General features: G+C 54.6%; 1 protein-coding gene across 1 annotated transcript; it reads right to left on the reverse strand.

Moving 5' to 3' along the window:
* Positions 1-424: 424 nt before the first annotated feature.
* ARPC1B (actin related protein 2/3 complex subunit 1B) lies at positions 425-12,866 on the reverse strand. The gene is made up of 10 exons (XM_081133332.1): positions 12,444-12,866; positions 7,037-7,113; positions 6,193-6,297; positions 5,527-5,749; positions 4,726-4,833; positions 3,424-3,630; positions 3,264-3,339; positions 2,093-2,298; positions 1,065-1,155; positions 425-741 (listed from the first exon to the last, which is right to left on the reverse strand). Exons 2-10 carry the CDS (start codon positions 7,098-7,100, stop codon positions 703-705), a joined length of 1,119 nt encoding a protein of 372 aa, XP_080989458.1. The 5' UTR covers positions 7,101-7,113; positions 12,444-12,866; the 3' UTR covers positions 425-702.
* Between the last annotated feature and the right edge of the window lie 47 nt (positions 12,867-12,913).

Below are 12,913 nucleotides of genomic sequence, written 5' to 3' on the forward strand. Positions count from 1 at the left end.
GCCCTGAGCACCCCAGGGGTGATACCACAGCTGCCAGCATCTGCAGCTCACCCTGGCCTGCAGAAACCTCCTTATTACTTAGGTTAAAAGAGAAAAACCATGATTATATAAATAGATAACTAAAAAGTATGTGACTAAACAAAATCCTCTGAATAAAATGAAAATGAGGAAAAAGTCTTAAAAAGTGAGCATTTACCAGAAACCAACTGTAAACATCAAATAGAGTAATTAAATTTAAAGCCCAGAATCAGCGTGGAACGCGCGACCACTTTTCTAGGAATCTGACTACTGAATACAGGAAAGACAAGGCTAGAGTGGGGAAGGAACCATTTGGGGGAAGGCTCTTGGGTATAAGGATCAATTTTGCTGCCAAGCAAAAATAAGCTACCTATGTCCATGCACAAACTAACCTCTTCCAAACGGGTGAGCATGTCTACAATTGTATTTTTATTACGTCCACGTTTTGAAGCAGTTCATGACCAGCAGAGTGCTTTGGGGAATTTTTTTTACAATAAATGAAAGTATTTGTTTAAGAAAAAGGCACGTGTTCCTTCAAATAGGTAAGAAAGCTTCCTATCCCCTCCCCTCCACCTCCCCTGTGGGGACCCGAACTGGTACCCTAGAAACATTCAGCAACGCCAGGCTTAGCTTCCTTAGCCCCTTCCCCAGCAGCTGGGATGAGGCCAACATTCTCCTCACAAGTCATTTGATCTTGAGGTCCTTCAAGGCTGATTCCAAGCTCTGGAAGGAGATGAGCAGAACAGGCTGGTTCTCAGCTGTCCAGCAGACATCCTACCCACCCCCACCTCTGCCCCTGCCCCAGGCAAGCAGAGGACAGAAAACTTGGTCTTTACGGTGCAGCAGAACTAGGTTTGAATCCCAGCCCTTAAAGGGAGGTGCCTCAGAGCGTGCCAAGGCCCAGGAGTCAAGGGGCTGCCTCTTGTCCCCCCCCCCATTCCAACGAAGTGCCTTTCTCCTGCAGAAATGAACGGGGCAGCCAGGGAAAAGGGGGGAGGAAGGGCCCCTGGGAGTCTGGTGGGAAGCCGGGGTGGGGGGAACCTCACCTTCACATCCCAGATGCTCATGCCACCGTCCATGCCAGTAGTGCAGAACTGTGAGCACTTGGCTTTGCCCCCACTGAGCACTGAGATCTGGCTGCAAAGAGGATGAGGGCTTTAGGGATCCCAGCCTGTGCTTGAGCCGGACTCAAGACCACCCTGCCCTCCAGGAGTTCCAGGGAGTGCTGACTTCAGTGAGAAGTGCTAGGGTGTGCTTCGCAGGGACAGCCTGGGAGGCAGGCTGTGCAGGATCACAGAAAGGGGGGCTTGAGTGCTTTAGGAACAGCAGTAGTGTGCAAGGTGCAAAAGGGCAGCCCAGGCAACTGGAACAAGACACAAAGGCCTGGGCAGGGCATGAAGGATGTGTGTGGGGGATGTGTGTTGTGACCATAGGGTGGCAGAATGGGAAAAAGTAAAAGATGGGGCTGGGAGATCAAGGAACTAGTTCTGAAGAGCTCTGAAAGCTGGGCAAAGGTGTTTGGCTGAAGACAACACTGGACTCTATCAGAAAGTCTGGCCACAATTCCTTATTTGCCAGGGGGTGGACACCTGTGGCTGGTAGGATTTGGAAGTTTTGGAAGGTCTTCCCCCTCACCCCACCCTAGTTCCTCAAGGAGGCTGTAGCCAGACCCTTAGTTCTGCCACCAGTTAACCAATTTCTAGCACTAGGCAAGCTTCAGCTGTGGCCCCGCCCATAAGACTGCTAGTCACTGCCTGGTCACCCCAGAGAAACACAGGCCCCATCCCTATGATGGTCCCCACACAACTACATCCTACAAATGCAGAGAGAGGTTGACTGCTCTGTCCCCGCCTGATATTTTATGTAACCTAAAGAGCGATCTGGCCGCCAGACTCGGGGATCGCACCTCCACGCTGGGGGATGAATCTAGATGGGCTGCTCCCAGGCCCACCTGTCCTTCCCCTCTTGCCCCGCCCTCATCTGCCTCCTTTCATGCACAGCGAATCCAGACCCCGCCCCAGGCCCACCTCGGCCCGCCTGTGGTCCCCTTCACCCCCTTCAGGCCCGCCCTCACCTGACGCTGTTCTTATGCAGCGAGTCTAGACCCGCCCCGCCAGCCACGCCGACCTCGGAGCTCGCCTTCTTGTCGAGATTCTGGAAGCGCTCGCGGGCTGTCAAGCCGCGCTGTGAGCTTTGCTTGGGCACGTCCAGCCGCCCACCGAAGCTCAGAGTCCCTGCAGCACCGTCGTAGGTAAAAAGCACCGGGAAGCAGTCGTGGCCCTGAGGTGGGGGTGGGGTGCTATTTGAGCACAGGCCAAGGGCAGGAACAGCGCCCCCATTTTCCGCATGGGAAAACAGGCTGGAGACAAGGTGTGCCGCTGAAGGACATTGGGCCATAAGTCGGGTGGCTCCAGAGGCTGGATGGACTTGGGTGGAGGAGCTATAGGGAAGCTAATGCCAGCTTGGGGACACAGGTAGAGGGACCAGATGTTGGGGGTGAGCATATAGGGGCAGCTCCTACCCCAATAGAGCCAGCATCTAGATGAGAAAGCTTGTCTGGGACTCCTTTGGGAGCCCAGGAGCCTTCTGTCCTAATCAGGTTACACCTGCTCTGGGAGAGACCCCACAGTGGTAACTTCTCTATACCGAGCAGGCTTGGTCTCCCTCTGGGACCTCCATTATGTTTGCTGGGGGGTGGAAAAGAACTTGACAGGTGGACAGAAGGGAGGGAGGGAGAGCAGTAGTGCCCTCTGGACACAAGGTAGAACTACACTACCCCCCCCCCCCCCCGGCCCCCACTCTGAGTTAGGTGTGGCCCTGCCATTTCTACTTGCCAATAAAATAGGCAGAGATGTTAGGATCCATCCAGGGCATGATGTCCCCCTCCCCCTTCTCCCTCCATGGCAGTTGGGGGAGCATGCTGGTGACAAAGCCTCCATCTGCACTGAGCAGAGCCCCCTTCACAACACCCACACTGGACACAAAGTGAGCAAGAAATAAATATCCCCTGCAGTTGGGGATTTTTTGTTACCGCACCATAATGCAACCTATTCTGATTAATACAGATATATGGATGAAACGATGGATGGATGGATGAAAGAAAGGAAAGAAGGGAGGAATGGGGGAAGGCAGGGAGTGAGTAAGGGAAGGAGGGAACAAGTGGATATAACTGCTTGGGCATCTCTGGACTCTCTGGGAGACCTGCTTTAATGGGCCACTGCTCCCCTCCTTCCCTCCTTCCTTACCGCAGCCACCAGACTGTTTTCTGTGATGAAGGTCACGGCCAGCAGTGGCAGCGTTTCAGAGGCCAGAGTCGCGACTCTGAGTGAGAGAGAGACGTCAGCCACACTAGCCCCCTCCCGCTCTATGCCTTGGTTGTTTTCCCCTTGGGTAGCTAGTACTCACGCCATCTTCTTGTCAGCATCGGCCAGACACACTGTGCTGTCGTGGCTGACCCAGGCCACGCGGCTGCCACTGGCTGAAAAACAGACACCGTGCACCCAGCCGCAGCTACTGCTAGACTCAAACATCAGCTCCCCAAAGGGCATCTTGGAACCCCATGGGGTGGGTGCTGGTCGCTCCTCCACTTCCTTTATGTAGGCTGAGAAGATCCTGCCCCCAGAGGCAAAAAAAACCCCAAAAAACAAGGGTCACTGGGGGTCTGAGAGGGGCTCCAACAAGAGACTCCCTTTCTCAAACCAGCCTGGTAAGGTCAGAGCAACTGGCTAGGAGCTCATGACCTGCACCTTAACACACAGTCCAGTCTGGGCCCCAGTGCCATCTTGGGGCAATGGAGTAGGGCCAGGAGGTCTCCAGCTGAGTCCTGTGAACTCCAGGGGCCCTTGGGGTCCTTACCTAAGGACTGACCGCCCATTGGTGACACACCACCAGGAGGCGTCCTTGTCCTTACCATGCTGGCCACTACTCCACAGTCAGCCCCTAGGATGCCCCGCCTCCCTCTTACTCTGCACCTTGAGCCAGTCCTGCCCCTTGTCCTGCCAGCTCTCCCCTGCACACTGCTACTCTCTCACATGTTCATTCTCTTCTCAGGAGCGTGAGGTCACCTGACAGATGAGGGAATCAACAAACCAGCTGTCTACTGACCAATGCGGCCTCATCAGGACATCATCCTCCCTGTGCCCGGAGTCTCCAAAGGGACCTCTGGAGCCTGCTGGAGCCTCATTTCCCAGGTGGAGATTCAGAGACCCAGGCCATCTGCCTGGAGCTGGGAGCTAGAGGCCTTGGGAGACTCAGGGCTGCTAAACCCAGAAATAAAAACCAGCCTATGGCTACTGGAGACTGTACATTCCAGACCTTAAGATAATGAGGCAGGGTTTGTCCCAGCTTATCAGTCATTTATTCCTTAGTGTGAAAAAGTACACCCACTCATTTCCCTCAGACAGATGCCAGGAAACTGAAGAGGTGAGAGTTTCTAATGAGACAGGAGAGGAAGGCCTAGGAAAGGAACCTGCTGACATTAAGGTAGGAAGAGGCTAAGATTCTCTGTGCATTGGAGACAGGACTCAATGATGATCCTTAAAAGAGCAAAACCTCACAGATGCTTAGCTGAGGCCCCAGGTCACCCTGCTGGCAGCAGAGCTGGTCTACAGCTGGTCTGGAAGGCAGGGTGTGGGGCTCCCAGGATGGGGCTCCCTTCTACTCTCCAATCCCTGTCCCTGCATTGATGTCAGTGCCCCACCCTCTCACCGGCACTTGAAGTCACAGGAGCCTGCGGCCAGGAGCACGTTGTTGGGGTGCCAGTCCAGGCTGAGGACAGTGGAGCGAATGGGCTTCTTGATGTGCTTGCACACCCACCTGGATACAGCAGTTAAGACAGGTAGGGGGGAGAGAGGGACAGATAGGTGGGTAACCCACTGACCTCAAAGCCCGGGGCCTCAGTGCCTCAGGAACTCTAGGCTCCCACTGGGCCCTGCAGACCACTGAGGTCCCAGAAAAGAGAGGTCTGGGAATTGTCAGCCGGTGGGCCTGTCAGGGCCAGGTTCAGGCCAGTAAATGTGTGGGAACTCTATCCCTGGTCTCCTTTAAACCTCATGGCAACCCTGGGCAGGCTCAGCTGAGCTGCCAATTGGCTAGAGTGTGATTTGAACTTGGGCCTCCCAGACTCCAGCCTGAGCTCCTGCCTGCCTCAGGGGCTTACTATGCTCATCTGTGAAGTACGAACAACAACAGATGCCTAGTCCAGGGGACTGTGGGAAAATCAATGCAAATACGTGTGCAGTGCTTAATGCAATGACCACAGGGGTGGCCTGGTGTGGGTTGTCCCCTTGTAACTGAGACAGGGCTGTGGGAGCATCCAGTGGTGTGCAGAGCCCCTCATCTCACCTATGAGGTCCAGAGAGGTCACACTTCCCCAGGGGGTATGAATGGGGGGGGGGGACGACAAACAACACCCCATCGGGTGCTTTCTGGGTTCCTCTAGTCCCACCATCTGTTAGTCTGTAGCCCTGGGTACCTCCCAGCACACTCAGATCCCACCCAGGCACCCACCAGTCATTTTCCTGCTCGAAATAGCAGATGGAGATGACACGGGAGCCACTGCCCACAGCGAACTTGTTCTCGTTGGGGGCCCAGCGCACACAGCGAGCAGCCCGGTTGATCCGCAGGATGACGAGTGTGGGCTTCCATGTGCGGCCCTTCAGTGTCCACACATACGCATTGCGGTCTGTGCCGCAGGTCACGATGCGGTTACTCTCAGGGGCCCAGTCAATGCCTGTGGGGTGGGGAGGGGACACTAGGTTGAAGCCAACTAAGCAGAGGTGGATGACTCTACAGTGTTCATATAGGAGGGGCTCAGAGGTCACAATCTGAATGAAAGCTGCTCCACGGGGTTCTAGTAGAGCTTATTGGGGGTGTTACAGCTCCTACAACTATCACCAAACATGCTGGAAGGCCAAGTCAAGAGACAGAAAAGACATGGGTCCTTGGTAATGCTAAGCTGCTAGATCAAACCTTTCCTGAAGCCTATAAACTCTGAGTTTTACGGTAACACAAACCAACATAACTTAATAACTTAAGCCACTTTGAATCAGGGTTGTGTTACTAACTTACAACCCAAACTATCCTACCAACACAGTGAATGGGTGGATGGCCTTGGTTGGCCATGTCAACCCACTGCCTCCTTTCAGGAGGGTGGTCCCAGTGAGCCTGACTCACCTGTCACTTGCCCATTGTGCTCCTTGAGCTCGTGCACCTTGACCCACTTGGCTCCACTCTTCTCATAGATGTGTACCTCATGGTTGTTGGGGCAGATGGCGATCTCTGAAGGAAAGATGAGGGTGTGGGGAGTCAGAGGATGTATGCATGCCCAAATTCCCTGCTGCCCTCACAACTCCCCTCTACCAGGAATACCCTTCACAGACAACCTGGGCAATACCTTGTCTTTTGAAACTTGGACTCCTCTGCCTCAGGGGGCCCCCTAAAGCCCCTCAGGCCCTGCAGGGCCCTTCTTGAGATATCTCCCCAGGGACTGGCCACCCCAGACGTCCCCACAACAGTCTCATGACTGGGAGCTTCTCCCAGTCTCCTACTACTGCCCTCTACTCTCAACTCCAGCCATGGTCTTTGCTGTTCCACCTCAGGGCCTCTGCACCTGCCCCTCCCTCCCCTCCTTTAGGTAGTGTACAAATGCCACCTCCTTTGAAAAGCCTTCCCAGGCCACCTTTTCTAAACCAGCACCTCTGCCTCTACTGCTTTCCCTTACCCTGTGTGTTGTTCTTCATAGCTCATCTCACTACCTGCCATTGCTGGTTATGTCTTCAGTTCTCACCCCCAGCTTGGGAGCCCCTGCACCTACAGCCCGCGTGCACCAGGTCCTGCTTGCACCTCTACCCCTCAATGCCCACCTGAATGGCTGCCCCTGCTTGTCCCAGAGCAGTTCATCCTTCCCTCCTAAACACCCAGGACCAGGGGTGAAAGAGGGGGACAGTTGGCCCTCACAGAGCTCACAGTCCAGGGTGCCTGGCTGCTTTAATGCCTACATGTGTTCTGGGGGACTCACGCGTGCGGTCCTTGTTCCAGGCGTGGCAGCTGATGGGCTCCACCAGGAAGCTGTGGTAGGCCATGGCTTCTCAGCTCCTGTGTGCAAGAGGGGGAGAACCTAAGTCAGCTCTGCCCCTGCCCCAGATCAGGCCCCACTGACCTCACGGGAGGGCAGTGGGGGCTACCCTGCCTCCCAGCTCTGACCTGGTACCCTGCTTCTCTCTTTGGGCTTCAGTTTCCCTTGTAAAATGACAGCTCTAATGGGATGTCTTTGAGGCTCCAGAGAACAAAAAAAAGATGGGGTGGGGAGTGGGGGTTACGGGAGTGTTGGTGAAGCTGCTACTGTGAGTGGGGTGTGCTGGGACCCTGTGCCAAGCAGGTCATCATCCATCATCTGTGCCTCAGTTTTCTCATAGAGCTTGCCACCAGAACAAGGTGAGAGTGAAAGGAAATGGGGTGAAGATGAAATGGAACAAAACTGAGAGTAGCCCGGCCGGAGTGGCTCAGTGGTTGAGCATCGACCTAGGATCCAGGAGATCTAGATTTGATTCCCGGTCAGGGCACATGCCTGGGTTGCAGGCTCCATCTCCAGTAGGGGGCGTGCAGGAGGCAGCCAATCATGACTCATCATTGATATTTCTGTCTCTCTCCCTCTCCCTTCCTCTTTCTGAAATCAATAAAGACATTAAAAAATTAAAAACAAAACATCAGCCCCCCCCCCCCCATACCCAGCCTCCTCCCACCCGCTGGCTGAGCTGCAGTGGAGCCCACTGGGCCTGAGAAGGGTGGGCTCCACACCTAGGAGGATCACCCACAGCCTCCCTTTGCCCTCCCAGCTCTGCTCATTTCTGCCCTGGAATTGCTAGCTCCTCCCAGCAACTGCCCTCTCTGGCCACCCTCTCCTCCCTGGCTGTGGCTGTGGGTGAGGCCTGCCTGCCTGCCTGTCCTTCATGCTGAGCTTACTGCTCTCAGTCATCTCTGTGCCTGGAGCATGCAGAGCTCCTGGCCTTCACACGTTATTCTCTTTTCAGGGGGATGTGCCTGATGTCCCTTTAGGCCAGTTCTGTCCACGTTTCATACCTGCATGCCATGCCATTCTCCAGCCATTCAATGCCCACCTCTGTTCTATTAGGCAAAGTCCTACTCACCCATAAAGACCAAAGTGAGCATCACTTCCTCAGCAGCTAATGCATGTTCAGCCTCGCACACACACAAACACACTGCTCCCACACATGTGTGTTCAGCCTTGCACACACACGAGCACACGGTTCCCACAATAGCTGCCTCCCCAGCATGCCTATCTCCTTATAAGGCCTCTTTGTGTATGGCAAGGCCCCGGAAGTGGCGCTGGAACTGTCAGCCTAGGTCAGCAGGCCTGAGGGGGATTTCCCCCAAGCTTCCTGTGCATCTGGACTAGGCCAGTGTTGGCATCCAGTTTTGCTGGGGCAGGGTGTCATCACTGTCTACACCACATATGACGACTCAGGGGTGGGAGCACCAGACTTGTCTGACTGCTAAACTGTGCTAATCTGCCCACCCCCATTTTTCAAGGTCACTAACAGGGCAGGGCAGGACAGGGCTAAGGCCAGAGCCCACTTTCAAACCCCTAGAATCCAGCTGAGGCCAACCACTCCCAACCCCTTCAGTTCCAGGGAGCCCAGAAGGAAGCAGCTCTGTTGCTGCAGCCTGGGGTGAAGGTGGGGGTCCCTGGATCCCAGGTGAGGCTCAGAACTGGTCGGCAGAACCCAACTTTCCAGCTCCAACTGTCACAGGTTCACCATGTGGCCAGGCATTTCTGTCCCTTGCAAGGTCTTGGTAAGAGTGTGCAGACATGTAAAGCCTGTCTAGCATGATGTTCCAGAGTTCCAGGCTGTGCAGATGGAGAGGCTGGGTCAGCTGAGGACAGTGGTCCCCCTACTAGCAAGCCCTGTCTCCCTGAGAGGACTTGGGGAGCTCTGACTATTTTTTCCTGAGCCTCAAAGGTTCTCAGATGAGAAAGGGAGGGGCTGGTAAAGACAGTCACATGAGCAATGGGACAGGCAGGGGAAGGAGGTTCAGAATATACCTATCAGCAGTCACACTTTAGCATGAATTCAGACAGAACACTTCCTAGTCCACTGAACCAACACCTTAAAGTGGCAGGGGGTACAGATGAAGGGAGAGGGAGAGGGGAAGATGTATTTCCCTTTTTTCTTAACTTTTTCACAACTTCTGCAAAGCAACTGAAACCAGCAAGGTCCTCAGCAATGACTCCCAACCCCCAAAGGAGGAAGTGAGAGCCCAGAGAGAGGAGGGACTTCTCTAGCCACTGTGGCCTCAGGTCTGTAGCCTCTTAGCTTAGGAATCATTAGATTGTCCCTGGGGTCAGACCCAGGGAAGCAGCCTTGGGAACTTTGACTTAATCATTCCCAGGAAAACCTGTACTCTCTGCCAGCCAACCTCCTGCTGAGGAAAATGCTGTCAGGGCTGCTTTGCCCAAGTGTGTTGCCTCAGGGGTGATTTCTGGTGGAGACAAAGGCAGGCTGAGGCTATGGCCTCTGGGACACCCACCCACTTATCACCATGGCTCTATAAGCCAGTACCCTGTGGGCCCATTTGACTGTAAAGACAGACAGAGGAGGGGGCCTTGAGGATAGCATTGGGATTTGCAGTCCATACCCAGTGCTCTGTGCCCTCTCACCTCTGAAATGAGTGAGGCTGGGGGAACATGGGCCAAATCCTGAGAAGCTCCCTGCTCTGCCCCAGCCTGGAGCCAGAACCTCTCTGTGGTCCCAGCAGCACTTCTCCCACATCCACACACAGTGAATGCTTAGTATGGATGTACCCAGGAGCACCCATGGCTGGCAGTGTGAGGGCAGAGAAGAGTGACATGAGGGCTAGGAGAGGGTATGCGTCTCCAGGGTGGGGTATGGGTTTCCATCCAGGGGGTGCCAAAGACCATGCACTGGGGCGTGGACATAATGCCCATGGGGGCAGGGGTATTTGTTCACTGATGTATCCCTAGAAGCAATTAGAGTACCTGACAAATAATAGATGCTCAATAAATATTTCTTGAATGTGGCTGAATGGATGAATCATACTTTCACGTCTGTCTTAGGGGATGATCTATAAGGGATATGCCATATTACTTCAGTGGGATATGAATTCAATTTGTAAATATTTACAGGAGAGCATGTGCTCACATTTTTTTCCTGATAGGGTCAATGATCAGAAAACAAGGCAAAAAGCTTGGAAACTTGTAATTTAGAGAGTCCACTGAGGATATGGGAGAGTCCTCTCTAAAGCAAAGCAAGCCAGGTGAAGCTTCAGGCTGCCCTGCCAAGGGTCTCAGGCCTCAGGGCTCCTTCCTTACAGTGCTGGGTTCAAATTCTGACTCTGTCCATACTGGTTAGGTGCCCTCAGCCAAAGCTTTCCTCACAACTCCATCCAGAAAAGGCTGGGGCTGAACAAGGCATCCACTGTAGGTTTTTTCTTACTTTCCAGAGAAGCTCTGCCAGCCTTCCCTGAATCCAGACATTCGGCTGTATTTGTGGCTAATCCAGGCAGGAGCTGCCTGGAGCAAGGATCTCTGCTTTACAGGCACTTAGGGAAGTCCCCACCCAGCTCAGAGGTTGGCTGAAGACTGCTGCCAGCAAGCCATTTTGCAGCATGCTAAGCAATTACTCAACTTCCTGTTATGTGTGGAACAGCCCTTGCCACCCGAGACAGACCAGCCAACCCCTTCTCCCCTACTCTGCTCTTGAAGTCTTAAAAACCAAGCAAAGTCAAGAAACACAAATGAAAACAATCATAAGGCATCATAAAGCCCCAGTTAAAGTAACTCAAACAAAACAAAAAGTACATAAAACCCAATGCTGGTAGGGCTGTAGAGAAATTCTCATTTGTTGCTAATTTGTTCAGTCTTTCTGAAGAGCGATGTGATAACGCTCAATTCAACAGCTAGGTAGGAACAAACCGAACAGAGTAACATGAACAGGAAATTAAGATCGTTAACACTCTTGGGTGACATAAATTCATTTTGGTGCTAAGAAAATAGTTACTGACTTATTTTTTAAAAAAAAGCAAACATATTCATAATGACCCTCTTTGTAATGGGGACAGGGTAGAAAAATCCAGATGACTACAGATATGGAAAGAGTACATGTGATATTAACATGGGATTCTATTTAACTATTACTAACAGACGTGTAATAGAACTAACTTTACTTGGCATCTCAAAATGCCCAGGATTTTGTCATACATTCTATTCTCTCTTCTAAACCAAGCCTAAGAAGTTTTTGGTGTTTTGGGTTTTTTTTTTAACCTTCATTTTGTACAGAAGGAAATTGAGACTCAGACAAAAGCCAAGATGTGCTCAAAGTCACACAGCTCTTAAAAGGTCACAGCAGATTCTGACCCTAAATCTCAGCGGTTAGGTACACCAGGACAGACTCTTTGATAAACGTGGGCAGGCCTTATAATGGCAACAAAAGCAGCAGCACACATTTACACTGTGTGCGCGCCTGGCACACTGCCAAGCGCCTTACACACATTACCATATTTATGCCTCAGGCTTGAAAGGTCCCCATTTTCCAGATAAGGCAAGTTGTGGCCCAGAGAAGTTCGGTGGCTTGCTAAAGTCATCAGCTAGTGAAGGGAGAGGCTGGCACTCTTATCTTGGTCCCTGTGACCTCACAGGCAATAGGTGCCCTTAACCACTGGGTAGCACCGACCCCCAGGCAGGAGGAGCCTGGAGAGAGCCTGGAATAACCTGGGGGAGAGCCTCCAGCTCTCCTGCTGCTTCACACTAGTTATTGCCATATTACTGTCACTGCCCCGGGTCCCCACCCTGCCCCTCCTGGGAGGCCTGGCTGTCCACCCCGCAGCTGGCGAAGGAGGGGCCCGAACAGGTTCGCTGGGGTCTGGCTCGGCCAGTGAGGGACCCCTACCCCTTGGACCTGGCCCTGGGGGCAGGGCACTGGCTTGGGGAGGGGGCGCCGGGCGCAGGGAGGGGCCGGGCGGGGACGCCAGCTCATTTCCCGCTGGAGCAACCCGGAAGGCTGGAGGATGGGGGAGTGACTGGGCGTGGGTTCCTCGCCGACCGAAATAACGGGGGACACAGACCGTGGGGCAACGTCGGGGAGGTGGGGAAGCGGGGGAGGGGCAGGAGCGGGCGCGCCGGCCGGGGCTCGGCCACCCCGAGGACGCCGGGTGCGGAGAGCCCTGCGTCGCCCACCCCTGGCCCGGCCCGCACCGCGCAATCCCGCCTCCTACCCCCTCACCACGGGGCGCCCCTTCACCTTCGGGTGCCCCCACATCTCCTGGCAGGTCCCACCCTCACCTCCAGGCACCCCTTCCCCGCGTCCCCTCATCCCCGCGTCCCCTCAAGCGCCCCTAACCTCCAGGCCCCCCCATCTGGGGGTCGCCAACCCCGCGCACCCCCTCACCTCGGGACTCCCGGCCGCGGACTCTGGGCAGTCGACGCGCCGAACCGGCTCTGGGACCCGCAGCCACTTCCTCGTGGGCGGGGGGCGGGGCCTGGCAGCCTCCGCTCGGAGGGGACGGGGCGGACCCGGGCGGCCGTCCCGAGGTCAAAGGCCCCGCCCACCTCTCTGGATTTCGGGGCTGCACCGACCCAGGGAACCCAGAAATTGTCTGCGACCGTCCATCACCAGTTTATGAATGGAGAAACTGAGGCTCAGAGAGGGGTGCGCAGCGTGAGCAGCGAGCTGGCGGGAACCCGCGTCTGGCAGGGTGCGTGTCCCCCCCACCCCACCAAGAGCGGGGCGGGCCCTGGGTTCACACACTGGTGACCCAGGAACTTAGGGAGCCTCTGCAGGCCTCCGTCCCCAGTTCGCGGGTACCGCCCCTCCCTTCACCAGCTGATACCCGCTGAGCGCCAAACGTGCAGCAGGGC

The sequence above is a fragment of the Miniopterus schreibersii genome (assembly GCF_964146895.1).
Source record: "Miniopterus schreibersii genome assembly, chromosome: 3".
NCBI classification, from domain to species: domain Eukaryota; kingdom Metazoa; phylum Chordata; class Mammalia; order Chiroptera; family Miniopteridae; genus Miniopterus; species Miniopterus schreibersii.

Excerpts from the sequence above, each read along its gene's own strand:
- ARPC1B (XM_081133332.1), bottom strand. The coding sequence starts at position 7,100 with ATGGCCTACCACAGCTTCCTGGTGGAGCCCATCAGCTGCCACGCCTGG. Across the intron at positions 4,834-5,526 it reads TTCGAGCAGGAAAATGACTG|GTGGGTGTGCAAGCACATCA; the intron begins GTGGGTGCCTGG and ends TGCTGTATCCAG. Across the intron at positions 3,631-4,725 it reads TCCTGTGACTTCAAGTGCCG|GATCTTCTCAGCCTACATAA; the intron begins GTGAGAGGGTGG and ends CTCTGGGGGCAG.